Source organism: Motacilla alba, chromosome 7 (genome assembly GCF_015832195.1).
Source record: "Motacilla alba alba isolate MOTALB_02 chromosome 7, Motacilla_alba_V1.0_pri, whole genome shotgun sequence".
Taxonomy (NCBI): domain Eukaryota; kingdom Metazoa; phylum Chordata; class Aves; order Passeriformes; family Motacillidae; genus Motacilla; species Motacilla alba.
The window spans coordinates 19,504,649-19,531,808 of record NC_052022.1 but is presented as its reverse complement, the minus strand read 5'-3'; the positions used below and the strand labels follow the sequence as shown (position 1 = coordinate 19,531,808).

The following is a 27,160-nucleotide window of genomic DNA, read 5'->3' as shown; positions in this document are numbered from 1 at the left end:
AACAGATAGTTCTGTAACTAGTGAAAACTATTCTGCTTCACATTCAGACAGACAAAGACTTGTATTTTTTCAAGTAAAAGACCATAGTTGGCAACAAGCAGAGTTTACAAGTAGACACTAGGTCAGCTTCATTACATAGTTGCATTTTTATATGTTACAGTAGACTGTCATTTGCCATTTGGTTGTAGAAATTCTTAATTGCACCTACTATTTGACATTATCATCTAATGTAACGTGGAATAAAAATCTAACTTCACATATTCAGTAAAAATTTATGGATCTTGGCTTAACTGAGGAGGTAATACCCTGAGAACAAATCACTCTGCCTTGTAAATCTGTACTCAAAGTATCAGCACAGAAGGTTGGAGGTTGGCCAAGCACATTTACCCTGAGATGAGCTCACTTGGTGAGAGCATGGTGCTAATAATGCTGAGCTCATGGGTTTGATCCTGTATCCACTCACCTAAGAGCTGACCTGATGATTCTTGTAGGACCCTTCCACCTTGGAACATTTGGTGAATTTACAAGCACAGGTTGCACGATATGACTTAGAAACAATTATTTCTCTAAATGCAGAAGGTGCTAATATTGCAAGAAGCACATGTGGCAGACATGGAATACACTAACAAATATGCAAAAAAAGCATTTATTTCTGAGAAGTGCTTTAGTACACAACTTGTACATTTCAAATCAAGAATTCATTCTCTCAGCTTACAACTAATAATCCTCACTGTTACAAACTATAAATTACAAATGTCCAAAAGACTATGATTATTGACAAAATACTGTGCTACATGCTACATGCACAATACTGCTGGTATAATTAGTAATTATTTTAGCTGAAGGAACCCTCTTACCATTGCTCAGAATTTAATATGCCTAAATTCTTTCCAATCCTTTCAACCACCCTTTCCAATAGTAGCTATGGCTAAAGCCACACAGAGACTACCTATTATAATGGGGATATGTAGTCATATCTAACTTCCTGCCAAACCCAGCAAGTTTCCAAAAGTGCTTTACATATTGCAAAATTTAAATTCAAAATCAGGGTGCTGCATTAGTTCAGCTTATTTAGTTCTTTTAATGTCTTAGAGCTTCCGTGAGTACAAATATAAATTTATATGCATATTCAGCAGTTCAAGATTTCTCCTCTGAACTTATGCATGTTAACTGCCCAATTAGTTTTATTTGAACAATGACTGAAAGATACTAATTTACTAATATTTTCACAAAATATACCTTTATGTAGTTTTACTATCTACACTCATCACTTTTTTTTTATATTTGATAACTGCTATTCCTTTTGTGAAATTTCATACTAGAACTAGAAAACTTATTTTCATATGATACTTTAAAACAAACAAACAAACAAGTGAACATTACTTTTGGCCTTTACCCAACAAAGTTTTGTTGAAACAAGTGTTCCTAATGACATGAAATGTTCAAGGGTGAGAAGTATGAGTTAAACTAGAAGTACATAAGCACCAAAATGGAAAGCTAAAGTTTTCTGCTAGGCAACTGCAAAATTGTAGTAAATTCAAATTTTGCAAAATGCAGTTCACAGACTTTTTGATATGCATTTTCTTTAGTAATTTAGTTAAATACTGCATTATGAAAATTACTATTTTCAGCAAAGGGAAGGTACATAACAGTTCTTTACATTTTCATGACATTGACTCTAGAAGTGTGGCCAACTATGCCCCCCCCAAAAAAAACCCTTCAAAACACCAAAACAAAATTAACAACCTCCCAAAAAGAACACTTTAATGGCTGCTGCTTTTATAAAAGTATAGTATGTATACCTTTAGGTTTTCTTTTACAAGAAAAGTCCTAAAAGCAGGAATATATATTTTTGCTTATCAGAAAAAGAAATGAGTCTACTCTGCCCCCAGAGGTGTTTCCAAAAATACTTTATTTGCTTCAATAAATCAACAGTTCCAGAAAAGGCAGCTAAAGGACTGCTTCTTTTGTTTACATTTACCTAAAATCCATTTGCCAGGCTGACACTATTACAAATCAGACATTATTGGGGATCACTGCAAATTCTTCAATGCATCTGACAAAGAACACTGCAAGAAAAGCCTGTAATCTGGAATTTCAAATACAAAGTGCAAAGTTTCAGGCTAAAATTCTAATAACCAAAATAGAACAAAGCATTAAAATGTAACCATTGCCTTTTTTCTTTCTTAAAAACAACCAACTGAAACAAACAACAACTGAAACACTATGGCTGTGTTAAAGAATTAGCAGACAGCAACACATTTCTTACAGGTAATAGTGTCTACATAACTGTGCATTCTATCTATCCACCCTCAGCAAGAATTTCTGCTTCTGAGTTGATGGCAGTACCCAGAGGTTGCAGCATAAAGTAACAGTCTCTTTCTAACAAAATTTGGAAATCCACTGTGAGTTATAAATTCAGCATTCCAGGTATCTATATGTTGCATGGTATTAGTAAAATCTCAGCATCTATTGTGCATACAGAGAAAGCATGTCTAACATTTGGAAGTTATTTCAAGCCTATATGGACACTTAAACATACCCTTACAAAGTCAGTGTAAGTCCCTGCCCACATTTTACATTCTGTATTGGGGTTCATTAATTCCCTGGAATAAAGTCAGTTGTGGGGTACCAGCAGAAAAAGCTGCACTCTACTACTTTTTTCCCACATTCACAATAAGATCACGAGCATTGTTTTTACTGCCTCTGGAATACTTAAATTCTTCCTAAACAGTTCTCTGAGGCAAAATCCAATGAATGACATGACACAGATTTCAAAGATAGCACTGAGCTATTCTGTGACTACAGCACAAGGTGGCTACTGTGAGGCTGAGAACAGGAAAGCTCTGTCATTGAGGGCATACAGACTCAGGACTGCAAGAGCAACAGTCAGTGCCTCCTGACAAGGCAGCATTTAGAACTGACTAGTGCTTGGGGACATCTTGCTGTCTCTGGGATTGGGCTTTAGTCCCACCAAGTTCTTCATCAACATTCTCAATTTCCAGTTTGATAAAGAAAAACACAAATCACAAATCTGGCAAACCCTCCCTTGTATAAGACTGCAATTGCGTTTCTGTTTAAACAAAGTGCTCAGCACTTAACCAATTTACTACCAAATACAACACAGGCAACTGTGTCCCACCACCTGCAATTTAGTGTAGCCAGCTTTTAAACAAAACCCAAGTACATTAAAAAAAGAAAATGGGCTTTGTGCCACCAACTCAGATGAATATTTAATGTGCTATGAAAGAATTAAAGTCCATTTTTGTACAAATAATTTTCTGAACTGTAACAAAGTCATACAAAAAGGTATGCAAGTGCATATTTTAAAATAAGTAGCTACAACTGCAAACTACAATTGGATTTAATATCCATTTTGAGATTTTAAACTAAACACAATTAAAAAAAATATATTCTATGGATTGCTGTATTGCTGACTGCCTGTATTTCCCCCCCTTCTTCTACAGCAGAGTCAGTATAGTTGCGACTGTTTTGTTTACATGCTTACACAAGCTTCGGTGATATTGGCAAGAATATTCTCAGTAGTGCAAATAAACTTCTTCAGCAATAGCTTGCTCATGTGTCAGCTCTATTTAAAATAATGAAACGACATTGCAAACAGTTTTTAAATGGGACTCTGAAGCACATGGCATGCAGAGCACAGTATAAATGCATGGTTTAAGCTGCCACACATTTTCTGAAGCCTAACTTCCTATCTTTACTCTTACTACAGTCCCCTGAAATAGGACTACAACTTCTCCAAAATCCTACCAAGTTCACACAGAAGAGATCCACTATAAAGGTCTTTCGTTCACTCCTCTGAGTTCTCTTAAGTAACTGCTGCATTCCACATGTGGACCAGGAACATTTTTAAACCTTCTGCGTAAAATGACGACTGAAATGCAAAATACATAGATGTTTCTAAAACACAGTAAAAAAGTAAAAAAGCACATGACAGCCAAAGCAGCTCTACTAACAATTCTGCTAAAAAGTCACTCTACACACTTAGTTTTCTTCCTTTAAAAACATTGCTTATGTTGCTCACAATCCTAAGTTTTCTTTTGCTTTCAAGACACAACAATTTTTCTTTAGAATAACAACTGTCTGGATCACAATGTCAAGCAAGCTTTGGCATTTCTCTTAATCTGCTGTAAACAAACACTGATCACAAAGTGAAGATGTTAACAAACTCATTACCAAGACAGTAAAAGCAAGTTGTGTCATCTAGTGAAAGATCTGGCAAAAATTTCAACGATTAAAGTATTGTTTTGTTTTGACACAGGTTAAGATTAATGCTTGTCACTTCCCTTTATGACTTTCAAGATTTGCCAGTCTTAGATGTGAATAGTTTCATGGACTGAAAGGAGCACTGGGGTTTGTACCAAATCTATCCTTTCAGACCACTGCACTGAGTCACCACATAGCAACTGCTCTTTGAGGATTGCACATATGGGAGCACTGCTGCAGCAGCACAAGCCAAACTCCTCTTCCACGTGAAGGGGTGGTGGTGAAATACAAACTGGGGTGGGACCTAGAAGCAGGAGAGGAAAGCAGAAAAGGGAGGGAATTGGTTTGAGGGACATAGTAGAGAATGAGAAGGAATTCAGAGTTACAGTCCTTAGAATAAGGGGAAAAAAGGAAGAAAGCAAATTTCAGCTGAAAAAAAAAAAAAAGAGCGTGTTTTAAAACATTACTTGAAATTCTGTTTCAACTACTCCAAAAACCAGTACTGGAGAACTGCAAGAGTTTTCTCATGGACTTGGCAAGAAACAAAAGTTGAAAAGATTTCCTGGTTCCTTATCTGACCCCACTGCAAACTCTGGTAATCTGTTTCATCTCTGTGCATCCACTTATTAGGCAACTGAAGCAGGGTAGTCTGAAGCATTCATTTCTGCAGTAGACGACATGAAAGCACAGAATGGAGAGGTTACAGGGCAAAAACGTTCTGCTGATGAGCACTTCAAAATTTTTTTTAGGACAAGGAAATAACTCCCAAACACAGATGACTGCCTTACTACATGAATGAATTCTACTGCTGGCAGTGACAGAAGTACAAAGATTTACTTAAATTAATTCACTTTGTGATTACAATAAAAACTAACATAATTTACGTCTACAAATAAATTTCCTTAGGATTTATACCTACTGAAAAACAGATGTAGCAAGACTGGAGTAATGGAACCTTGCAATATTCTCCTAGCTTTAAGATGACATGTAGTTTATCTGCAGCTTTCTTCTTCATATATGGAACAAGCCCCTTCGCAGGCAGCCATTGCTTCCACTGAACTATGTTCATCAGGTAAAAAATAGAAGTGGCATGGAAGTTACCTTTTAGCTGACAACACACAAGAAGGATACATAATCCAATGAAATATTTAAAACACAGCACACTGTATTACACGTGTAATTTGTTTTTCATTTCAAGTTTATTAAAACTTTAGCAGTACAAATGATCCAGGTTTTAGATTATCAAAAGACCAAACTGAAGTCCACATCTTTAAAAAAGGCGTTCCCCAAAACGTCTCTAAAACTTTGAGACAATGGAAACATTAAGTCCACAAACTCATCCATGCCTGTCATCATCTGTTCCAGGACTTGTTTCACGATCAGACTTTTTATCCTTACTAGGGGCATGATCTCTCTCCTGACTCTTTGATTTTTGGTTTATTTCTTTTTCTGCTGAGGATCTGGTCTTTTCCTTTTCTTTACTGCTGCGTGAGTATGATTTTTTTAATTCTCTCTCTTTGCTACTTGGTCTCTTTTTTGAGTCTGGACTTCTATCCTGATCTCTACTAGACTTCTTATCTCTGCCAGATTCAGGACTACTACTTTCACGGCTTTTTGAACGCCTCTTCCTTTGGCTTTCACTATCATTCCTCTTATATGAGCTTCTACTTTCCCTATTTGAATACCTCTCTCTGTTTCTGCTTTGACTTTCATCCCTCTCTGAACTCCTTGAATCTCTCCTCCTCCTATTTTCTCTTCCTCTGTATTTATCTGGTGTACCTCTCCTTTCTCTGCTTCTTGATCTTCCTCTCCTTCTTGTTTCTCTATCTCTATTCCTTGAATAGTCCTTACTTCGACTGCGATCCCTGTCCCTGCTTCTCGATCTTCCTCTCCTACCCCTATCTCTGCTTTTGCTTCGATCCCTTGTTCTGCTGCTGGAGCTGTGTTTTCCTCGAGCATGCTCACGCTCTTTGCTTCTTGACTTGCGTTTCTCCCTATCTTTGCTCTTCCTATGCTCTTGTTCATTACTTCTTGAGCCTGCTCTTTTACTTCTCTCCTTGCTCCTACTTCTTTCTTTCTCTCTCCCTCTAGAATCATAGTGCTTTTCTTTTTCTCTACCTTTCTCATGGTCTCTCTCCTTGCTTCTTGATCTTAGTCTCTTTTCATCATGCCTGCTGTGCCTGGAGTCTCTTTCTTTACTTTTAGATTTCTCTCTGCTTTTACTATGGCTTCTAGATTTAGCTCTCTTCTTGGCTTTGCTTTTGTTATGCTTGTCATCTTTTTCTGAATTTCTTCTTGTCTCCCTGTCTTTACTGCTGGATTTGTGATCTTTTTTCTTCTCTTTTTCCCCTCTTCGGCTTGGACTTTCAGAAACTTGCCTGTGGTCTGATATCCTTCTCTCTCTTCCTCTTCCTGGGCTCTTTTGATTATCTTTCTTGGTTTCATTTATTTCACTCCTTGGAGAGAAAAAGATACAATTTTTAAAAAGTTTTCATTTCCTTCCACTCTGAAAAATTAAACCAGAGGTGAGACAGCTTCACAACTAAAACTTCACATCAGATAATTTTTATTAATAACTATGGCTTTACAGTAGCATGGTTAAACTCACACACAATTAAATAATGGAATAATCAAGTCAGCACCCTGTCTTCTTGAAAGCAATTGTAATTGAAAATCCAAGATAATAGGTATTACTCTTAAATAAACAACCAAAAAAAACCTAAGAACTAAAAACTTTTTAAAACCCCATATGCACATGTTCCAGAAAGAAATAGTCTTACTTGTCTCCTTTTATCCATCTTTCTCCACTAGACACCCTCATTCTTTGAGCTCTTTGCATTTCTTGCCTCCAATGTGGAGGAGTTTCACTGCGCCGGAATCGATCTCTTGACCTGGATCTGGAAGGCGTCCGGTAACGCTTGGAGGAAAAAGAGAAAATCCTGTCTTAGTTTGAATTGCACATGCTGTGACACCTAAGCAAGATTTTCACTCCTGGCACTCAGTTCGACACAGCACCTCACATGTATATACCAAGTTTCCACTGACAAGTTACTAACTTACTGAAAATGTATCTGACATTTAACTGAAGAGGCAATGCAAAGTCTGATCAAATAACTGATGTAAAGGTAAGGTCTACATCAGGATTTTTGTAGTCTGATGAGAGGCTTTCTGATACTTTTAATTTGCATAAATGTTTGTTAACTAACAATGAAGATTCGTATCTTTGACAGGCAATGCAAAAACAATACTTCACACTTGTTAAGAATTTTACTAAAAACTTGAGGGATAGAGACTTGAGTTATTAAAAACATTTGCTACATGCAGCACATAGCATATGGCTTCACAATATTGAAAGAGCCAATTTGACAGCTGCCCCCTGCCAAAAGGGGGACAAGTCTTCCCCACCTTCTTGGCACTGATGTTACTAGTTCTTTGTTCACTAGAACCCTTCTTGAGCTAGTTTCAGTCACCAATTTAAGTATTACCATATTAATAAGTTAAATACAATATTTTAATTTTTTTTTCTCACCACCTTCTTATCTTTTCTGTCCTCCTTCAAGCCTCAGTCCTCAAATCAATTACGATGCACTTCTTTTTTTAAAATCAACTATCCCAAAGAATATGATTAGTAACACCAGAAATGAGACTGTGTTACCACCTTGCTTATTTTGAACAACAGATCACAAACATTTACCCTTGGTCCTCTTCCTTTGATTTTCCTTCCAGATCTGGTGACTAACAGTCTTCTCTGGTATGTTGACTGTGAATTTGCCAGATTACTAAAAATAATTTAAAAAGAACGATATTGTTTGTACAATTAAAAAAGAATGAAAATCAATATTAAAACCTCTTCAGAAACTAAATGAAAACACGCAATTTTATTTTACAGCAGACAGTAACATCTACACAGTAAAATTTCAATTTAACCACAATAATTTTACAAGATTTCCAGCTTTTTCAAATTTTGAAAAAAAGAGCAAATTATAGACTCAGACTGGACAGTTCCAATGCATGCTAAATGAAATTAAGCCAGTCATTATATACTCTTTACTCATTAAAACCATTTTTCAAAAGAGTAAGCCTTTGTTCTAGGACAAACACAATAGCTTCCAAAAAACAGAGAAATTTATTTATCATCCAGCAGTGCTTACAACATGCAACTGTTCAATATGGAAAAGATTCAACATTAGAGTTCTAAAACAGTAATGTGACCTACCATTGCCAGCACATAGTCAGACTTAAACCAGATATATATTACCTCTCTCTTTCCTTCTCTCTGCTTTTTCTCTCTTTTTCTTTCTCATCTACTTTAGGAGGACTCTTCCTCATCAGGAACCGGTTTTCAGGTATAGGAGGAATTTCTTCAGGACGGACAGTAGATAATGGCTGTGCTTCAGTATTTTCATCTTCACTTTCACTGGATGAGCTTTATTTTTGTATAGAAAATATTCATAATGAGTTATTTGTATGAGGGAAGACCCTTCAATCTATTTTAAAAATTCAGATATTCTCTTAGTTCAATACACAACGATACCACAAGAATCTCAGAAAACAGAGCTATTTCAGAAACAACTTTTTTTCCCCCATGATATCTTTGTTCCAAAGTATGTAACTGCAGTAGATTTCTGACCAACACTTTTCCTCTACTAATTACAATGGTGCAACACTGAACATATACATACTGTCTATTTAGATTCAACTTTTTAGTTTGATTTTCAAACAGGAAATATTCAGGAGACTAAAAATTCAGATTTTACACTAGCATATATAACTGTCTACAGACTATAGGAATTCCAAGAAATTTACAAACTTCTGTGAAAAGGGCTTAGGTGCACAGCAACAGTGTTTAGGCAGCACTGCCCTAAGTGAATGTTTCTTAAATTTCACTGCTATCATAGAAAAATGTGACTTGTGCTGTGTCCTGGGGTGACTTTATGATGCCTGTATCCTCAATCACCTGTTCTGTTTATGCTGGATATTGGGTTCTGCACCTTTAAGAATGGTTTTGAGAGTGAAGTGGGGGAGAAGAAGCACAGAATTTGTTATCAGAAACTGCACTTGCTCCCCTGCATCCTTCTCCTGGACTGTGCTGTCTGCATCACGGACAGTGAGAGAGAGCACTCCTGTGCTTTTAGTTAGTTTTTAGGTAGCTGAGGCAGTGAATTTCCCTGGACTGTGGTTTTTCTTTTTCTTGGAATTGTTCAAACCTGCTCTGGACTGAAAACCCAGAAGAGCATCGGGAGCTCACACCTGTGGCCACCAGGGCCTGGGCGCTGCATTCCAGCACCAGAGGGACTGATAACAGACTGAGTGAGCCGAGGTACAGTCCGTGACAAGGCCTTCCTGAACTTGCCATCTCTTCAGAACAGCAAGAGTGTTTAATATTGTTCATTTTTTATGCTTGTGAACACTTTGCTTTTTAAATAAACAGTTTTTTCCACTTTTCTCCAAGGAAATCTTTTCCCGAACCAGTTGGGGGAAGGGACACTTGAATGTGCTTTTCTAGAGGGACCCCTTTAGGAGTTTCCTCCCAAATTTGCCTCAAATCAGGACAAACTAACACAACTTTTATCTCTCACTGAACTACACCAAAACTATAAGAATCAAAATAACATTCTCAGAAGCAAGGCTGCTTTCTCAGTTTTATTATCTTCCAGTGAAGCTGAAAGAGTTTTGACATATCAGACCAAAAAAAATGAAGCATGTTAATAAATCAATTTTATATTTAATTTTGCTATATCCCTGCATACTACATTTTTCTAAGTTCCACTGCATATGGTTCAAACTGAATTGTACAGAAGTAAATTTACAGCAACAAAATATCCCTACCCATTTCAAACCTACCACTCCAACTTTTCAAGCCAACTGAAGTCTTAGTTCATTCGTTTACTCCTTTACATGCTGCAGTACATAGGCACATGAACATGACCCTTCACCATCTTACCAGAAAATTTGTTCTTGAATATGGAAACCAATGACCTCCCAGACTGCAAAACCTGCATTGCTAGTTTACACAAATGTAGTCTGTAACTATTAAGACAAGAGAATGGTACTGTATGGTGTACTTGTAACAAAACAAATCTCAAAACCGACCTTTTCTTGCTTTTCTTTCTCTTTTTCTTTTCTTTCTTATGTTTCTTGGAATTTCTTTTGTGTTTCTTTTTTCGTTTTTTAGATTTCTCTTCTGAAGCGCTCTCAGAATCCGATGATGAATCAGAAGATGATTCTGAATCGCTTGAACTTTCCGAGTCACTGGATGAGGAAGATGACTTGTGTCTCTTCTTTTCTTCTTTCTTAGCTTTAGATCAGAACAAAGATCAGAACAAGAAGTTGTTTTAATATCAAACACTTCTAAACTAATCTCAGAAAAACCACCTCATCTAGTATCTGTCTCAGATTCTTATAATTCTGTCATGAGACTACTTCATCAAAAAACTTAGAACAAATTGACATTTTGGAAAAATGTTTTTCCATAGTACAATAAAGGATACATCTAGAAAAACAAGACATGTTTGTGGGATTTGCAGCGGTCCCAGGACAAGGGAAGAGATGAGAATCTTGACTCCATGTTTCAGAAGGCTGATTTATTACATTATGATACATATTATATTAAAAATGCTATATTAAAACAATACTAAAAGAATAGAGAGAAAAGATTCATCAGAAGGCGAGACAAGAAGAATGGAATGAATAACAAAATCTTGTGACTCTCAGAGTCGACAGAGCTGCATCTTTGATTGGTCATTAATTACAAACAGCTAGCATGGACCAACCACAGATGCACCTGGTGCATTCCACAGCAGCAGATAGTCATTGTTTACATTTCTTTCCTGAGGCTCCTCAGCTTCTCAAGAGAAAAAAATTCTAGCAAAGGATTTTCATAAAAATGTCACGGTGACACGTGTTCATAATTTGGATTAATGAAACTTTAAGTCTAAAATTTATACTGTCAAGCACTTGCAGAACCATGTACGTTTTCTAATGATGTTTTACACAACATAAGCTACATACAAAGAATTCTTTAAAATTTATTTACATGTGTTTATAAAAAAAAACAACAATACTTTTGCTTAAGGTTTCACCTGACTTCATCATATCACTAATAAGAGAAATTTTGAAGCAGAAAATAAGAGGCACAGATTAAACCAAGTACTCACTGAACTTAGTTCACTATTCTAATTTGTTGGGTCTTACATTCAGAAAGTAATGATACAAAGAGTGGCAAAAGGCTTCCTCTTCACAATGATGCAGAAACAGTGCTGGGAACACTCGCATCCAATTGAACAGGCTGAAATAACACTTCTGGGTGACAAGCTAGCTGGAGCTTAATTCACAGAACTGCATCAGAGATGTGGCATATACCCCAACAGAAACAATCCTAGCCTCCTTTTATGGTCATACACTCTATGGATACTTTTTTTCATGTTATATCATTAACAAATTCCCACGCTGGTAGTGTGGATGAAATTCAACCCCATTGCACTAAATCTCATTTACTTTTCAGCTTAGCATCACAGACACAAGTCATAGCTGTGTGACAACTGAGATGAGCTCAGTTGGTCAGAGCACCAAGGTTTGACCCTGGTATGGACTGGACCATCCACTTGGTCCACAATTCACACTCCATAAGAGCTGGACTTGATGATTCTTGTGGGCCCCTTCCAATTCAGAATACTGAGACTTACACACGGTCTAAGTAATTCTGTGACTTACACATGGTGTTTTCTATATGTTTATTCACAAGCCTCACTCGATACAGACTAACAAAAGCCTGACAACCCACTGAAAAACTTTTGTCCTTCAGAGAATATATAGGTCTTCCAGTCACATCCAGGTGCAGTATAAACTAGCAAGTACTCTTATCAGTCTAGGACTGCCTGCTGATTGGAATCAGCTCATTCTCATCAGTTTTTAGGGCTTCTTGCAAAATGCTTCCAAAAGACAATTCTCCATGTTTCCGTTTTTTCTCGTATGTCCAGACCAAGACAACTGCTCTCTGTTCTCAAACTTTTGCTCAACATCCTTATTTTAGCACTATATTTAATATAGTAAGTTAATTTAATGATTAATTTCAATTTCATTTTCTAGTTACAGCACCCACGTGTTTCCTTAGAGATGCCATGCTCTGGAATACTGTCCAAAAAACCACCATAATTGTATCCTAACACATGGCATGATCCAGAACCGTTCAGGAGTCAGAAGCCAAAAGATAACTTTGCTTGGAATTCTGTGGTATTGAAGAGATCACCTCACACATCAAAGTCATTCTGCCAAATATCACAACAAACGAGCACAAAACCAAGAAACTGAAGTTCAAATGGTTGTATTTTACTTTGCCCAAACAAGCTATTATTCTTGTGCTGTGCTTCAAAATCTTTGGTGCAACCCTTCCCAGCACATAACAGAACGTGCTAAGAATGAAACAGCAAACAAAATAAGCATCTTGGCTTTCCACTAATAGGATTCTCCATGGTGACAGGAACATCTTAGATTCTGCTTCTCTTAGAAAATAAGGCTTGATCCAAGCTCTCATACTATGTTCAATTCTGCAATGGCAGAGCAGGACATCCCTTCCAGAAAGAAAGGCAGTTTTCCATACTCCTCTTTAAGAACAGTTTATAGTAACTTATGAAGTGTATGAGCTAAAGGGCCAAACCTAGACTTTTATAATCTAAGTGCCTGTTTTGAAGAGTTACCTTAGAGCAACCTGAAACAAGTTCAATACCTTCTGAAGAAGTTACCAAATAAAGTCAGACTGCCACCAATCTTCTTAACACAGCACTCTACTAGATATCTTTGTACTAAAATGTAGTGAGTAAAAGAAAATTCAAGACAGGAGAAGCTTTGAAAAAAGCATGTATGATTGTTCGTTAAGGTCTTTTGCATCAACAACTTTTAAGTTCTTTAGAAGACAGACTGCTCTGCAATGTTAAGACACCTTTTCACCAACCATGCCATCATCCATCACAAGTAAGTTTCTAAATATTTTTATAAGCAGCCAGCATGGAAGAAAACAAGCAAAATTATCTCATATGTACAGTACAACTTTACCTTTGGATTTTGGAATTAACTCTCCACAACTCAGTATGCGTACTTCAGCATATGGTTTACTAGATGCATCTGTTTTCTGGTTTTCTATTTCTCTCACAACTTCCTGACCTGAGATGACTTGTCCAAAAACAACATGATGCCTGAAGAACATAAACAAAAGTAAGTATTCTTAGCACTTAACTTTCTCAAGGCAATTCCCAAACAAATGTAAGAAGAAAATAAGATATATTTACCCATCCAAATGAGGTGTAGGTTTAGTTGTTCTGTTGTTTCCAGATTTTAATTTAAAGAGAAAAAAAAAAATCAGTATAAGTGAAAAGCAGTCAGCATTCAAAGCATGTAATCTACACATAGGAAGGAGAACATTATTTTGAGTGCACTAACAAAACTGAACAAAACAAAAAAACAAAATATATATCAGTCTATGTTTGTGTGCAGTTAAAATAATTTAATGTTTTATATGTTATACTAGCTATTCAATGAAACACTTTGATTATTGCATTTTACTGAAAAAACCCCCAAAACTGCACATAGATTTTAAGACAGAATCCTCATATAGGATATAGTAAGTTTCTACTTATTGAATTATATAAATACTACCAAGAACAGATACAAAAGTCCACAGGAAAAATGCAAATAACCATTTACACATTAGAAAATAACCAGAAAACTGGAAGAAAAAGTATCTGCATATAGAGATTACTTGACACAGAAGAAGAACTGACTCTCTCAGCTTTCCCCCATACTAGCATTACTAAGGCATACATGTCAGTTATGGAAGAGTAGAAAACTGGGATGATTAGAGTAATGATCATTTAGAAATCCCAAAATAAGGTTTTAATGCTGACATCCACAACTTGTTATGTTAACTAAGGTGATGAAACATGGGTAAGAGTGATGTACTTTGAGGATATTTTCTGTAGACAATTTAGAATTTAAAAGAGTCTACTGCAATATATTTTTAGAATTTAAGTTTTACTTATAAGTAAGACTGTACTGGAAAGCTATTTCGTGATTAGAAAAAGCCCTCTACTACTTTGGAGAATGCCAAGAGCTGTTTTGCTGCCTTCCTGAAAACAATTTATTAGAGTAAGAATAAATAAAAACTAAGAATTTTACAAGAAACTAACAGGTGTGCTTTTTTGTCCAAGTTAGAACACAGCTACTGAAAACCCTTTTGCACAGAAAATCAAATACAAATAGGCATGTTTGGGCTAAAAAATTAGCACATTAGGAAAATGGCTACTTCCAGGCAACCTGCTAAAAAACCATCAACTTCAGCTTTGCACAGGAGCTAGCCTTCAATATTTAAAAGGACTCCCTTAACAGCTTACAGATAGCAAACTATATACACATTTCAAGACATTTCAATACTTACATAAAGAACTGTGAACCATTTGTATCTTTCCCTCGGTTGGCCATTGAAAGGAGAAATTCTTTGTTGTGCTTTACAGCAAAACTTTCATCTAAAGAAAGTGTTTTCAGTTACTTTTTAAGCATACGATATATGCTTAGGTAAATGCTATTGTCTAAGTAAATTAATCCTAATTAAAAAAATCTGTTAGTCACTTGAAAGAAAAGTTGTATTAAAGCTTAGACTAATAATCACACCTATTTTTAAAACATCATTCTGTTCACTCTATGTAACAAGGAGAAATATGAATCCAGTGGTTTATAGCCTGAGAGGGAAAAAAAATTAAAATTTTGCTCTATTTTTCTTTGGAACAGAAGCTGTGTATTAACTATTAATAAATCCCAAGTTTTCAGGCATTTTATTGTTCTGGGCTTTTTTTTTTTTTAGTACACATAGATAATTTGATAGGAATCCCACAAACAACTTGTTTGTCTGACAGAGATGAATTTATCAAGTTAGCCGTTAAGAAAATTAGTTTAACTTCAATGAATCCGACTTCTTATGAGCAAGGAATTGTTAATACTTCAAACTAAATCCCAACAAAACTACAAAATGAAAAAAGTGTAACATGTAATCACTATTCTTCATTTAAGACACCTGTAAGAAATAATCCTCTCCCTTCTTTCCCAGAACAGCAAAAAGGCTTTTGGGGGAAGGAATATCTGCAGACATGAGGACATTTGTTCAATACCGTTTGGATACAGATGGCAGGAGGAAGTATTAACAGAGAAAAATGCACAATATTCATAATGCTACTGTCACTAGCCATGAAAGGGATGGTCCCACTCACTCTCCAATGACTTGTACAATAGCATCAAATGTCAATCTAATCCTGTGGTGCATTGGTTAATTGATCCACAAAAGTGAAACTTTCCACAAATTCAGTTCCATACTGTGACCAGCCAAGTTGAACAGCCAGCCTGCTATTGTCAGAAGATAAGTGGAGGTTGTGCTCATTTTTCCATTTCTCCCAGACATACATTTCCTCAAATCCAGCTACTCATTTGTGTTGGTTCTTATGCTTGTCAAATTGGATCCATTCACTAACATGGGAATATATAATTTTTTTGCAATAATCTTTAGGCATTTTAGCAAGCTGAAACAGGCTAAAGTTTGATCAGAGAGTCAGTGCAAGGTAAGGCCTCCTCCCTCTTTTGGCAGTTGCAAACTGTTGATTCCACTCAAGGTCTGATATAAATTTGCAGCCTGGCCCAACTACAGCAGTGAATAATTATAGTGTGTGCTGCAAGCTTGGACAACAACCAGTGGCAAGAAAAGTATCCGGGAGGGGAGAGGGGCTGAACCTTGTCTGGGTGGCAGCTACCCAGCATCTGGGCTTAGGTGTAACACAACAGCTCCAATAAACACAGATGCTCCACTACATTCTGGACAAACACAGGCTGAGAAACGCAGCAACTATAGCTTCTTCTCCAACACTGGCTGAGAAAGAACCAGGACTATGAGAAAACAAAAAGCTGTCTTTAATTCATCTTGGGTTCAGGAAAGCAGGACTCTGTGTGTCTTTTAAGTAAAAAATTGCGAGGAAACCCAACCCCATCAACACCTTTCTCCTCTTCCCTCAAAGAGAAGACCATCCCCAGCTTTTAGGCAGCTGAGCAAGGCAAAATTAAGTGTCTAAAACCAGCAATAAAAATATAAGTCTGGTAAAAGGGACAAATACAAAGGAGTTCAGTTTTAGTTTTTCATTCATTAAAATGGTTCATATCTTAAAAGTAAAATAACTTAAACGGGACAGTCAAAGGCCTTCAAGGCCAGACAAAATCTTTCTAAAACATGGAATTCAGGTTTACAGAACAGAGACTACAGAATGTAAAGGTGATAGTTCATTGTAACACCAAATTAGAACAGAATGATAGAACTCTTACCTTCAAAAAAGCCACCATAAATGGACTCTCCTCCTCTGCCATTTCCTTAGAAGAGGAAAAGTGACAGTTAAAGCAATGATTAAACAAGTTACATTATGTGGAACGTACTTCATAATACCGATGTAACTGCATCCAAGTAACTGACATTATTCTTCAAGATATGCAAACACAAGATGCATCTTTATAATCCAGAAGCAAAAAACTTGGAAAACAAGAAAGTGTTCTCCCATGTATTCAGCAACAGTCTCCCTTTTTCTTTATTTCCCAGCAGCAGATACAATATTTTATTCTCACATTTCAACCTTTCAAAAGAAGGCATTTAGTTCTCTGAATGATTGACATAAGTTGAGCAAAAGTGGGTGAATGCACATATGTAAGTTTATTATACAAATTCTCATGGAAAGGTTCTCACACAGAAAGAAAGGGGGAAAAGTAGTGATATCTGTCAGAGAACAATTAATTTAAGTAAATGGGTCTCTACAGAACTTTTGCAATGTTTTATTACATAAGTGGCAAAATTTTCTTTAAAGATTCATGTCATACCTTCACTGAAGTCACCTCCTTGGATCATAAAATCTTTCACAACCCTGTGAAATAGACAACTTTTGTAATGCAATGGCTTTTGGGTGGACTTTCCTGTACCCTTTTCACCTAAAGAAGAGAATGAACAAAACCAAAAATTACTCTCTGCATCTGTAGAATCTCTATTACAAAAAAAGTTCTACGTAAAGCACTCAACCAAAACCATCTTCTGTGCTCTGAAAAACTGACTTGTGAGGCAGACACTTACCTGTAATACCAGTAACAAACTGGCATTTAATAAAGCAGTGCAGAAACTATTTTCTGTCTCTACAGTTATATTAGAAGAACTCCTTACTGACATTAGTATACAACTGTGGTCACTGCCACGTAGATTGACTGAAGCTAAACATCCAGCTTACATTTATGACAACTGGTACTGCTCAGAAACGTGCAAGACACAATCAGATCTGTACTTAAAATACAGCAAGGGAAAGGTACCATAAAAACTTGTAAGGAAGCCATAGAGGCAGGGGGAAGGAAGAGGACTCTCATTCCCTCCCCAGATCATGATGACAACTGCCATCTTCCTCCCTTGCATCAGCTCTGCTGTTTAAGCAAACTCTGCTTCGGCTACAATACAATGGCCTCTCCCTGCTCAAAGAGAGAGGATTTCTGCTGAGTTAGCAGGATGAATGGCTCATGGTGGGTCCTGTGAAGGTAACAGTAAGGTAATCAGTGGGACTTCTCAGGGAAGACCACTTCCTCTTCATGCTGGCAAACTGTTAGACAGCATCTTCCTACAATCTTATTCTGAGCAATTAAACTGGCAGCTTTTGTCAAGGGCAGTTCCTCCAAACTTACAGACTGGTGTCTCTATATGGATTTGAATAGCTAGAAACAGCCCCACTTTTGATAATAACTCTGATAAATGTGAAGCTGTGTATGTTCCACTAACTTGGAGTGTGCCAGGAAAACATGGAGCTGTTGATCCCTGTTTTACGAAGGCAGCACACACTTTTCAGAACTTCCAGAAAAAAAGACGAGTAAGGAAAACAAAAATTAAAAGTTTGAATAGTTTGCAGATTATCGATATCAAACTTTCTGCATATTTTTCTCACTATTCTTACATGTGTTAAGGCAGCACAATAGTTCAGGATCTGAATTTGATTATGGATGTCAGCAACAAAGGATGAACTTAGTCATATGACCTGAAACACTGTTGAAGACTTCAATTCAAAAATATAAGGCAGCAGTAGGGAGTAACACCTTTATTCAATAATCTGACTTTTGGGAGATTGACAGCAGATCAAGAATGCCACAGTCATGTGTTAACATAGTCCCAGCCATTAAAAATCATTAAAGTTCAAATTTTGTTAACAATTTTTGATAATCTGATTTTATGCCATTAAACCCATTGTCAGATCAGATAATGCCTACATTCCTGCAGACACCCTGAATGATGTGCTGCATGATCCAGTTAACTCAACATGAATGTAATCATGTAACCACACCTGATTCAGATCATATTAGTACTGCTGAGGGATTCATTATTAACAGCTACAGACTCTTGACCTGAAAAGTAACCAAGCTGGAAGGAAAGGAAGCAGAAAAAGCTGAAGACAGAAAGCAGATATGCTATTTATGTATTCACAAAGTTATTCTTGCAACAAAAAATTTAAGTTTTGCTAAGCTGTCAGCATTTGCCACAAAAGTATGCAGTCCACAGGAAAGTAATTCTGTTTGCAAATGTTTCCAAGGGAGAATCTCCTCAGGATTTTCCTCAAGAAATACACTTCCAATAGGAGTAGAAATCACCAGTGTCCATCAAGAAATTAAAATAACAGAAAAAACAACTGATGAATAAAAGCATTACCTTTCAAATTCCACAAAGTATCATAAGACTGAAAGGTAAGTCTGCATGGTTGACCTCTTGCTGGCTACCTTTCAAGACTGGATGATGTTATATAATGTGAACAGTAATATCTGTGCTAGTAACAGAAAATCAGCTTACTGTGCCTGTATTTAAAGTTGGTTAGTATACATTCCCTGCAACACACTAAGCCAAAGCTACAACTGCTTTGACTTTACATCGAATGTGTAGGCTCATATGTGCACCATCAGCTAAATATTTGGAGGTGTCAAGAACCAATTCTGAACTTCCTTTCACATTTAATAAAATGTCATGAATCATAACAGACATCAAACTAGTTAACATGGCATTACATTAAAAATTACAGATTAAATAGTAAAATCTACAAACCTGTGCAAAGGCAGCGAAAATTCTCACATGTCTTTGGACACACATCTGAAAACAATTCAAAGACCACTCTTCCAGCTAGAAAAAAACACAACCCATTGTATTTATTGTTAAGTTATATTTGTATGATTCCTACATATATCTCATATGAATATCTACTGATATGCTACTGAATTGATGCTTTAATTTTCTTACCGGGTACATTGTTGATGGCTATGTCAAAAAAGCAACGAGGTCTCTGGACCTTTACTCCCATGGCTTCAGAAGTCTAATTACTGTAAGCAATAAAAATAAAATTTAGTTTTTCTTTCTGTGCACCGAAATCACGTGTAAGTCAATACAGGTGGAGGTCAATACAAAAGTCAATAAAAACTGCAGAAAAGCAAACAAAAAACCCCAGACAGCAAACATTAGCATTTTTTGAAGTTCAAAAAATGCCAAGTACTTTAGGTCATTTTTTTAATGTATCATCGCCCCACATGAATGATTTTCTTCATGTTTGCTGCAATAACATTTAATTTAAACTTGAGTGCCATACTTCAGGTGGGGAAATACAAAAGGAAAAGATACTGTGAGATATGGGCAAGACTTCAGCATTAAATTTTCAAATTTTAAATTTCAGTATTTCCTGGGTTCCTGTCATGGCAGTTACCAGGCATTGCTCTAATTAGGATTCAAACCATTCCTGACAAAAAAAAATACAAGAGTGTATCTGTTCCACAACTGCTGCTAAATGAAATTATTTTGGTTTTTCATTGTCTCTTTTCCTTTTATGTCATTGTTTATCTCTTGGGACACCATCACTGGTATAATTTAAAAGATGTATAGATGCATAGTGCTGCTTAAGGACATGGTTTGGTTGTAGACTTGGTACTGCTAGATTTACTATTGGACTCAATGGTCTTAAGGAGTTTTTCCAGCCTAAATGATTCTATGATTCCTTATACAGAATTTTAATGCAACTTTTGCCTTAGACTATATAAATCCTTTTATTTTTGTGTAACAAGCTATGTCTTAATTCCATTTACATCTCCAACATTACGTACAATCTTATTCTTTTCCTCCTCTAAAGCCCTATCCTCTCTGAGTTGCTTCAGACTGGGAAAAAAAAAACCAAAAACAGTGACAGCAAAAGGATCTGTAATACAGGAATATCTTTTCCAGAATCTCGAATATAATCCATACATTTTATTGCCAGAAAATATGGCTCAAATCTAGCTGACATACTGCACACATCTCTCCTAAAGCTCCACTCATAGCTGTACCACAGAACACAATTCAATTGTCACCATCTGTCACTCTCAGCATATGAACAAGAGGCTGTAAAAAATCAAGACAGCAGTGTAATCATGTTAGCCTATATTCTCCCTACTTTTGCTGTCACTCCTAACATTCCACTAAGATTACACAGCAAAAATCACAGGAACAATGCAGGACTGGTTTAAATTAAACACTACTCAGTAGTTCATTATTCGTGTAATTTTTAGCATGAGAAGATTTAAAAAAAAAAACAAAAAAAAACCCCCAGAATCTCACTAGATATTCTCTAGGTGCGTAACAAATACATTCACACACTCAAGCTAGACACTGGTCCAAAGCAGCAGGCTTATCACAGTCTGCTTGAATTGAATTAGCATTTATCTCCTATTAGAACAAATTTTGTGGCCGGCACAGAAACAAACATAAGATGCCCATAGCTGAAAACCCCGATGTCACCAGGTCACAGGAGGCTGCCCAGTCACCGCGCCGCGGCACAGCCTGCGAGCAGCGCAGGAAGGCAGGGTGTGGCCCAGGGAGGGGAGGAGATGGGTGGGTGATGACAGGCTGCTCTCAGAACTGAGACCGGCCAAAGCACAGCCGCTCGCTGGCAGGGGCACAACAGGCTACACAGCTGCATGGGGATACTTTTTCCAACGAAACCTTTCACAATAAATGCTGTAATGAATATTGTTTGGTGCTAGAACTGCCAGTGTTAACTGAACTGAGACCTCTAAGGAGCATCAGTACCACAACTGATTGCCTGCTTGTACTCAAACTTCAAGCATTTAATTCTTAAGCACTAATGCTTAAGTGAGAAGGAATTTCTGCTTTACAAGCAGTTTGCTTGAGAAATGTAGAGGTACGCCTTAACATTATATATAGTATTTTAGCCAAAATAAATAACAACCATCTCAATACATGAAATAATTAATAAGTGACACATGAAATAATACGTGAAATAATTTTTATCTCAAACTCTGATACTGACTAAAGCTACATTGCAAAAATAAATATAAATATACGTATGTCAGTCCATTTTTAACTCTGTTTTGTCGACGATAGGAGAGAGAAATCAGAAATAAAGAATTCTACCCAACTCCTTACCAAGTTTTCTCAATTTGATATTTTCTACCTTTACATTGTTTCATGAACAGTGGAACAAAGCTAGTCCATATTCTAACTGTTACCTCCAGTGTACCCTGCACTTTCCCTAAATCCTCCAACAGTATCCCCTCAACACCAGCTGCACTAGATTCTAAATGACAGGTATGGCAATGGGTCAGTATGAACCCCCTGAACGGACACCAGGCCAAGCAAATATATCTGACTCTCAAGCTCCTGGTGCCCAAAAAACCGGGCTAAGACATCAGTGACATTTATCCTACCTATCTCACAAGTCAAGTGAGTGTTTCTCCTCCAATATACTTAAGTATACTTTGCACTGTTATTTCAGCCAGACCTTTTCCTGTGTGCTACAGGGCAAAGTACCAAGTTACAAATGGTCCTTAAAAGTAATAATTGCTATTCATGTAGTAACACCAAACACAATTTTCTATATACTGATCATTTAAAACCTGTCTGTATTAAAAGCAAGTACAGGGGGTCTGAATGTTAAATAAAAAATCAGCAAAGAAAACCACCAAAAATATGCCTGTCAAGAATAAAGTCAGAAAATCACAAGCTCAGTAGCACAACATGACTGATAACAATAGGGCTTAAATGATTTGTGCTATTTCTCTCTCAAAATTTCTTTTCAGTTAGAACATGGATATTATTAACCCTCAATACCCTGCATTTTTTAATTGTGAACTTGATGGAATTTCACTAGTGAAAGGAATATGGATTTGATGTCAACCCAAAAGATGCTTACTACACCTACATTCAAAAAATGTGCAATGCAGGACAATCTTGGTAAGTCAGCTCACTTTTTCCTTCTAAAACTCAAAGGACAAAATATCAGTCCAAGTACTACTCTGAAATTTTCAAGTTATTCACCATTCTCAACCACTTTCTATGTGAAGAGGCTCTAACTAAGTCTAAGTAGAATCTATAACAAAAAAAAACCCAAAGCCAACCAAGCACCTACAACATCACTTCAGCACATCTAAACAAAGGGCTTGTTTCTTTTATGTCTGAAAGCAGAATTACAGTTCAGCTTAGAGCACATAGGTATTTGTTGACGAATACATCAAAAGTACTCAGTCTTGTCAGAACAGCTGCATCCACAACCAACATTTCACCAAGTGTGTCCCTCAGAGTTCACATTACTTCACACCTCCATCAGTCTCATTATTTTGTTTAAATATTTGCAGGATAAAGTTGGCCAGCTCAAGGCCAGGCTGCCAGCAGCTCTTCTCCTCCAAAATGATCTGTGCCAATGGAAAAAGACAACTATCCCAAACTGTTCACAAGCCTCTTTCGGCCAAGGATTATCACTGGTATTTGTTGATGTGTTAAAAAACACATCTTGGGGAATTTTATTTCCAAAATCACGTGTGCTAGCAGGGATCTGGTAATAATACTTTTTAACACATACTAGAGCCTTTTGACTGAACAGGCTAGAAAGCACTCACAGATGCACATCAACTGAGTATCAGCATGCCATCCATCTCTAAGAAGGTGACAGCAAGCAGCAATACAGCAGTATTTCCTAGTTTTATAGGAGGGAAAAAACAACCTTCTTTATAACTGTGCTGAACTACTGATTTCAGTCCCAGAATGGTAAGCAAAGACATACTTAGTAGGAAAAAGATACATTGTGTCCTATTCCTTCACTTGCTTCCCTGTCATCGCCAGTTCTTCCAGATCTTTAATTTCTCCTTTACCTTGACTTTGAATGTGCTTCCTTGCATCAACTTACAATTACCTGCACTGATCTTCATTCAATGTCCAAATGAAGCAAACAATAAAGTACATAAATTCACATTCCTAGCATTTTGTTTCACACCATCTAAAGGCAGCAAGACTAAACTACATGGATACATATTTCAAAGACAGGCATGAAGAATCTCCAGAACTGTATTTTAAAGCAAAACTTTGCATTCAGAAAATGCAAATGCACAAAGTGAGCACAGAACATTAAGGCTGTGGCTGCAGTGACTTGAAGACAATATAAATGTGGGCTGATACTACAACAGAGGGCTCCTACACCCACGTGTTTAGCTTGCATACAAGTGGCTACCTGGCTGCATAAAAACCACCCTTTCCTCTTCCCTCCACAGAAAGATACAGCAGCAGCACAGATCGGCCTAAAGTGACGGCAGAGGTGCAGACTAAAAATGTCACAAGTTCTTTCCAGTATGGATTAAACTAGAAGCGAATTTATGATTTTGAAATGGGAAACATGAAAATTTGTTCATAGATACTTTCCTGAGACAGAGCTTGCAGCTGTGTTAGCGTGATACCAAAGATGTAAACAACAAAAACCTAAATAGATCAACCCTCTATCTCCATAATCTCCTTAGCATTTTTCCCTAAACACCACTATCTTTTACTCTGTACTTCATGATCTCAAAACTCTGAATTAACAGCAATGACATCTAAGAAAATTATTTTTTTAATTCCACTAATCAGCAGCACAGGATTTTTGTTGCCAAATTTGGGAATAATGTGCTACACTAGAACACATTTCAGATTTAGGATGACATCTTTGCAATTACATGTATTTAACACACCTATAAGAAAGAAAATATTTGCTTTCTACACAGCTCTATGAAATTTATGTAGGATGACTTTCAAGTCATCATTAAAAATCATGCATCATAAGCTTTCAATCTGACAGCCCCTTCAAAAGAAAAACCACCCATAAAATACAATTTTCAACATTTTTGCAGGCAAAATGGGAATCACACCACTTTTCACCAGGCCTCCTCTCTACAACAATGTTAGAAGTATTTACTAGACTACTGACATAGGATTTGCTTCCCTTTAAAAAAGGAAATCAGACACCTGACAGTATCAACCATCGTCTTCCATGCACATGAGGCAAGGGAGACTTCAGAAAATATCACCCTTAGACAGGTTCTGACTAAATATGCAGTACATACTCCTAACCCTACTGCACTGGTAAATCACTTACACACTTTCAGTATGATTTTTTGCAATTATGAACATGAATTTAGTCTTCTTGTACTAGAGTATAATGAATGCACACCCAGTTTTAACACCCCAGCTGGGAGAGCATAAAATTCAGCTGAGAAGGTAGTAACATTCTGAAACTGTTTACACAGAAATACAGATTCCTACTGGATCATCCCCTTTATTTTTCTAGAAAAGGGATTCCTTCAATGAAAAATGTTAAAATATCTAACCATGCTCTTGTCACAAGTTTATGCCTTGTAAGAAATGGGAAAAAACCTTTTACAGGGTGTAATCTCCAAGTCATGCAAATCCCAAAATTAATTTCTGCAGTGGAATCTTTTCCTACCTCTAATTGAAGATGAGAGTAAGGCAAGACAACCATGCAACAGTAAGAGACAGCTCTGAATGCCAACCCACATTCGTCAGCCATAACCAAAAACCCCTTGGTATATCATGTTTTATTCTCGTGTTCTACCCCTTTCTCTACTCCTCTAGATCCATTCTATGCTTCATCCCAGCCTCTGACCTAAACCTCACTGCATTAGAAGATGGCCACATTTTTTCCCTGGCACTCACTGACTCTCTTCCAAATGGAAGCTGGCTCCTAAATTACCACTGCATGGAGGAGTGAAGTGGTAGTGGAGAAATCATGCTGCAACACACTAAAATCCTTCACTCTGTTACATATTTTCCCTCTAAATTCCCTCATAATCCCCAGATTTTCTGAGATCCTATGAGGAAAAAACCCAAATCTTCTCTTGATAGCAGCTGGATGACTGCTAGCTAATTAAAGCAATAATGTTTGTTTCATGGAAGAGGACTGAAAGAATGGGAAGTCTTAATGAGAAATGTAGTCCCAAAGGGTGCTCTCAGAGAACTACTGATGCTGCTATCCTTTTTATGCTACCCTTCAGATCTACTGCACATACAGGAAACTACATTGTTTCTGGAATATTTATAAACAATTTTTACAAACGGATAAATCAAGCTCTGTGAGTTTAGACAAACTAATGCTTCATAAACCATGTCTAACCTACAAATTGTTACCATATTTTTATCGTGGTAGCACCTAAAAATCTGAGCAATGCTGGACCCCAATGCAATGGGAATAGTGAAACAAAATGGCAGGAAGAAGATTTCAAAAAAAACAACAACGTAAAACCACACCAAAAAAAAAAAACCAAAAAACACCTAGTAACACTTATCCTTGTCCAAAGAACAGCCTCTTCTGCGGACAATATAGAAAAAAACCCACAAAACCTGCAAAATATTCTTTCAGAAAAAATACATCTTAGAAAATAGACTATATGCAAGATAATATTCTGATGTTTCTCTTAAATCAGGTCTCAGATGACTACTAAATATAACTAACTTATCCAGTCAAACATTAGGAAACTACTGGCCAAAATGACTGTATCATTACTTATAAATTTTCTAATTGTGACTGAACTTAAAGGCAATGTTTAGCACTACAACAAATACTCTGTCCACAGATACCCTGTCCAGTGAGCTATTTCTCTTAAGTCTCTTAAGTCTCCCAAAGCTTCTTCAAGGCCTCAAAGTACAGCCATACATACTCAGTACTTCTAGTTTGTTGGTCATGGCTGCAAACAAAATGAGCCTGAAACTCAACACACACAGAAGTCTTTGGAACGCCTTAGAAAATCCCTAAAAGAGAGAGGCTGAGCAGTCTCCTGCCAGACATGGTAGCTCCTACAGGCTCCACTTTCCTAGGAGAGGCCTGCAGAGGGGAGAACATGTGGCACGCAGGCAGCCCCGCTCCTTCCTCGTCTAGGGGAGGAGGGAAGACTCATTCAAACTCCCCAGCCAGCACTGGAGCCCGAGCAGGGCGCTCGCTGCGCGTATAGACCCGCGGCGAGCCAGGCTGCGGAGAGGCACGGCCGGCCCGGCAGACCCGACCCCCGGCGCGATGGGCGCCAGGCCCCGTGCGCCGCCTCACCCACCGCTGCCGCTCCCGCCCGCCTCGGGCCGCACTCGCAGCTCCTCGCACCCCTTCCCTGCCAGGGGCCGCCCTCACCCGGGATGCGCCGAGCGCCGCGCTCCGCCTGTCCCCCGCACACGGGCGGCCGGGCCTCTCGAGGGGTGTGTGCGAGGAGGCAGCGCGGGCGGCCGCCCCAGGCCCGCTCCGAAACGGCGGCCGGGAGGGGCCGGAGCTCCTACCCGCGCCGTGACCGAGGCTCAGGCCCCGCGGCGCTGCGACCTCCTCCTCCACCGTCCGCCCGGCCCTCGGCGCGGCCCGGGCGACGGCCCTCACTCGGCCCCGCTGGCGCCCGGCGCTGCCCCGCGGCGTGGCCGGCACTCACCCGCTGGCGGCCCTTGAAGCCCCGCGCTGCTCAGCGCCGCGCCGCCGCCATGTTGGAGCTGGTGCGGCACGGACTGCGTCAGTGGCGGACAGGGCGGGAGCGGCGAGCCGGGGGCGGCGCGCCGGGGGCGGGCGGGGGA

The 27,160-nt window shown here is 37.9% G+C and overlaps 1 protein-coding gene across 1 annotated transcript; it reads right to left on the bottom strand.

Moving 5' to 3' along the window:
* Positions 1–267: 267 nt before the first annotated feature.
* PPIG (peptidylprolyl isomerase G) lies at positions 268–27,158 on the bottom strand. Its single transcript, XM_038143403.1, has 13 exons — positions 27,022–27,158; positions 19,553–19,632; positions 19,361–19,435; positions 17,122–17,229; positions 16,579–16,623; positions 14,657–14,744; positions 13,512–13,541; positions 13,279–13,418; positions 10,321–10,525; positions 8,486–8,653; positions 7,922–8,006; positions 7,008–7,144; positions 268–6,683 (listed from the first exon to the last, which is right to left on the bottom strand). The coding sequence occupies exons 2-13, from the start codon at positions 19,611–19,613 to the stop codon at positions 5,564–5,566; spliced, it is 2,262 nt and encodes a 753-aa protein (XP_037999331.1). The 5' UTR covers positions 19,614–19,632; positions 27,022–27,158; the 3' UTR covers positions 268–5,563.
* Positions 27,159–27,160: the final 2 nt, after the last annotated feature.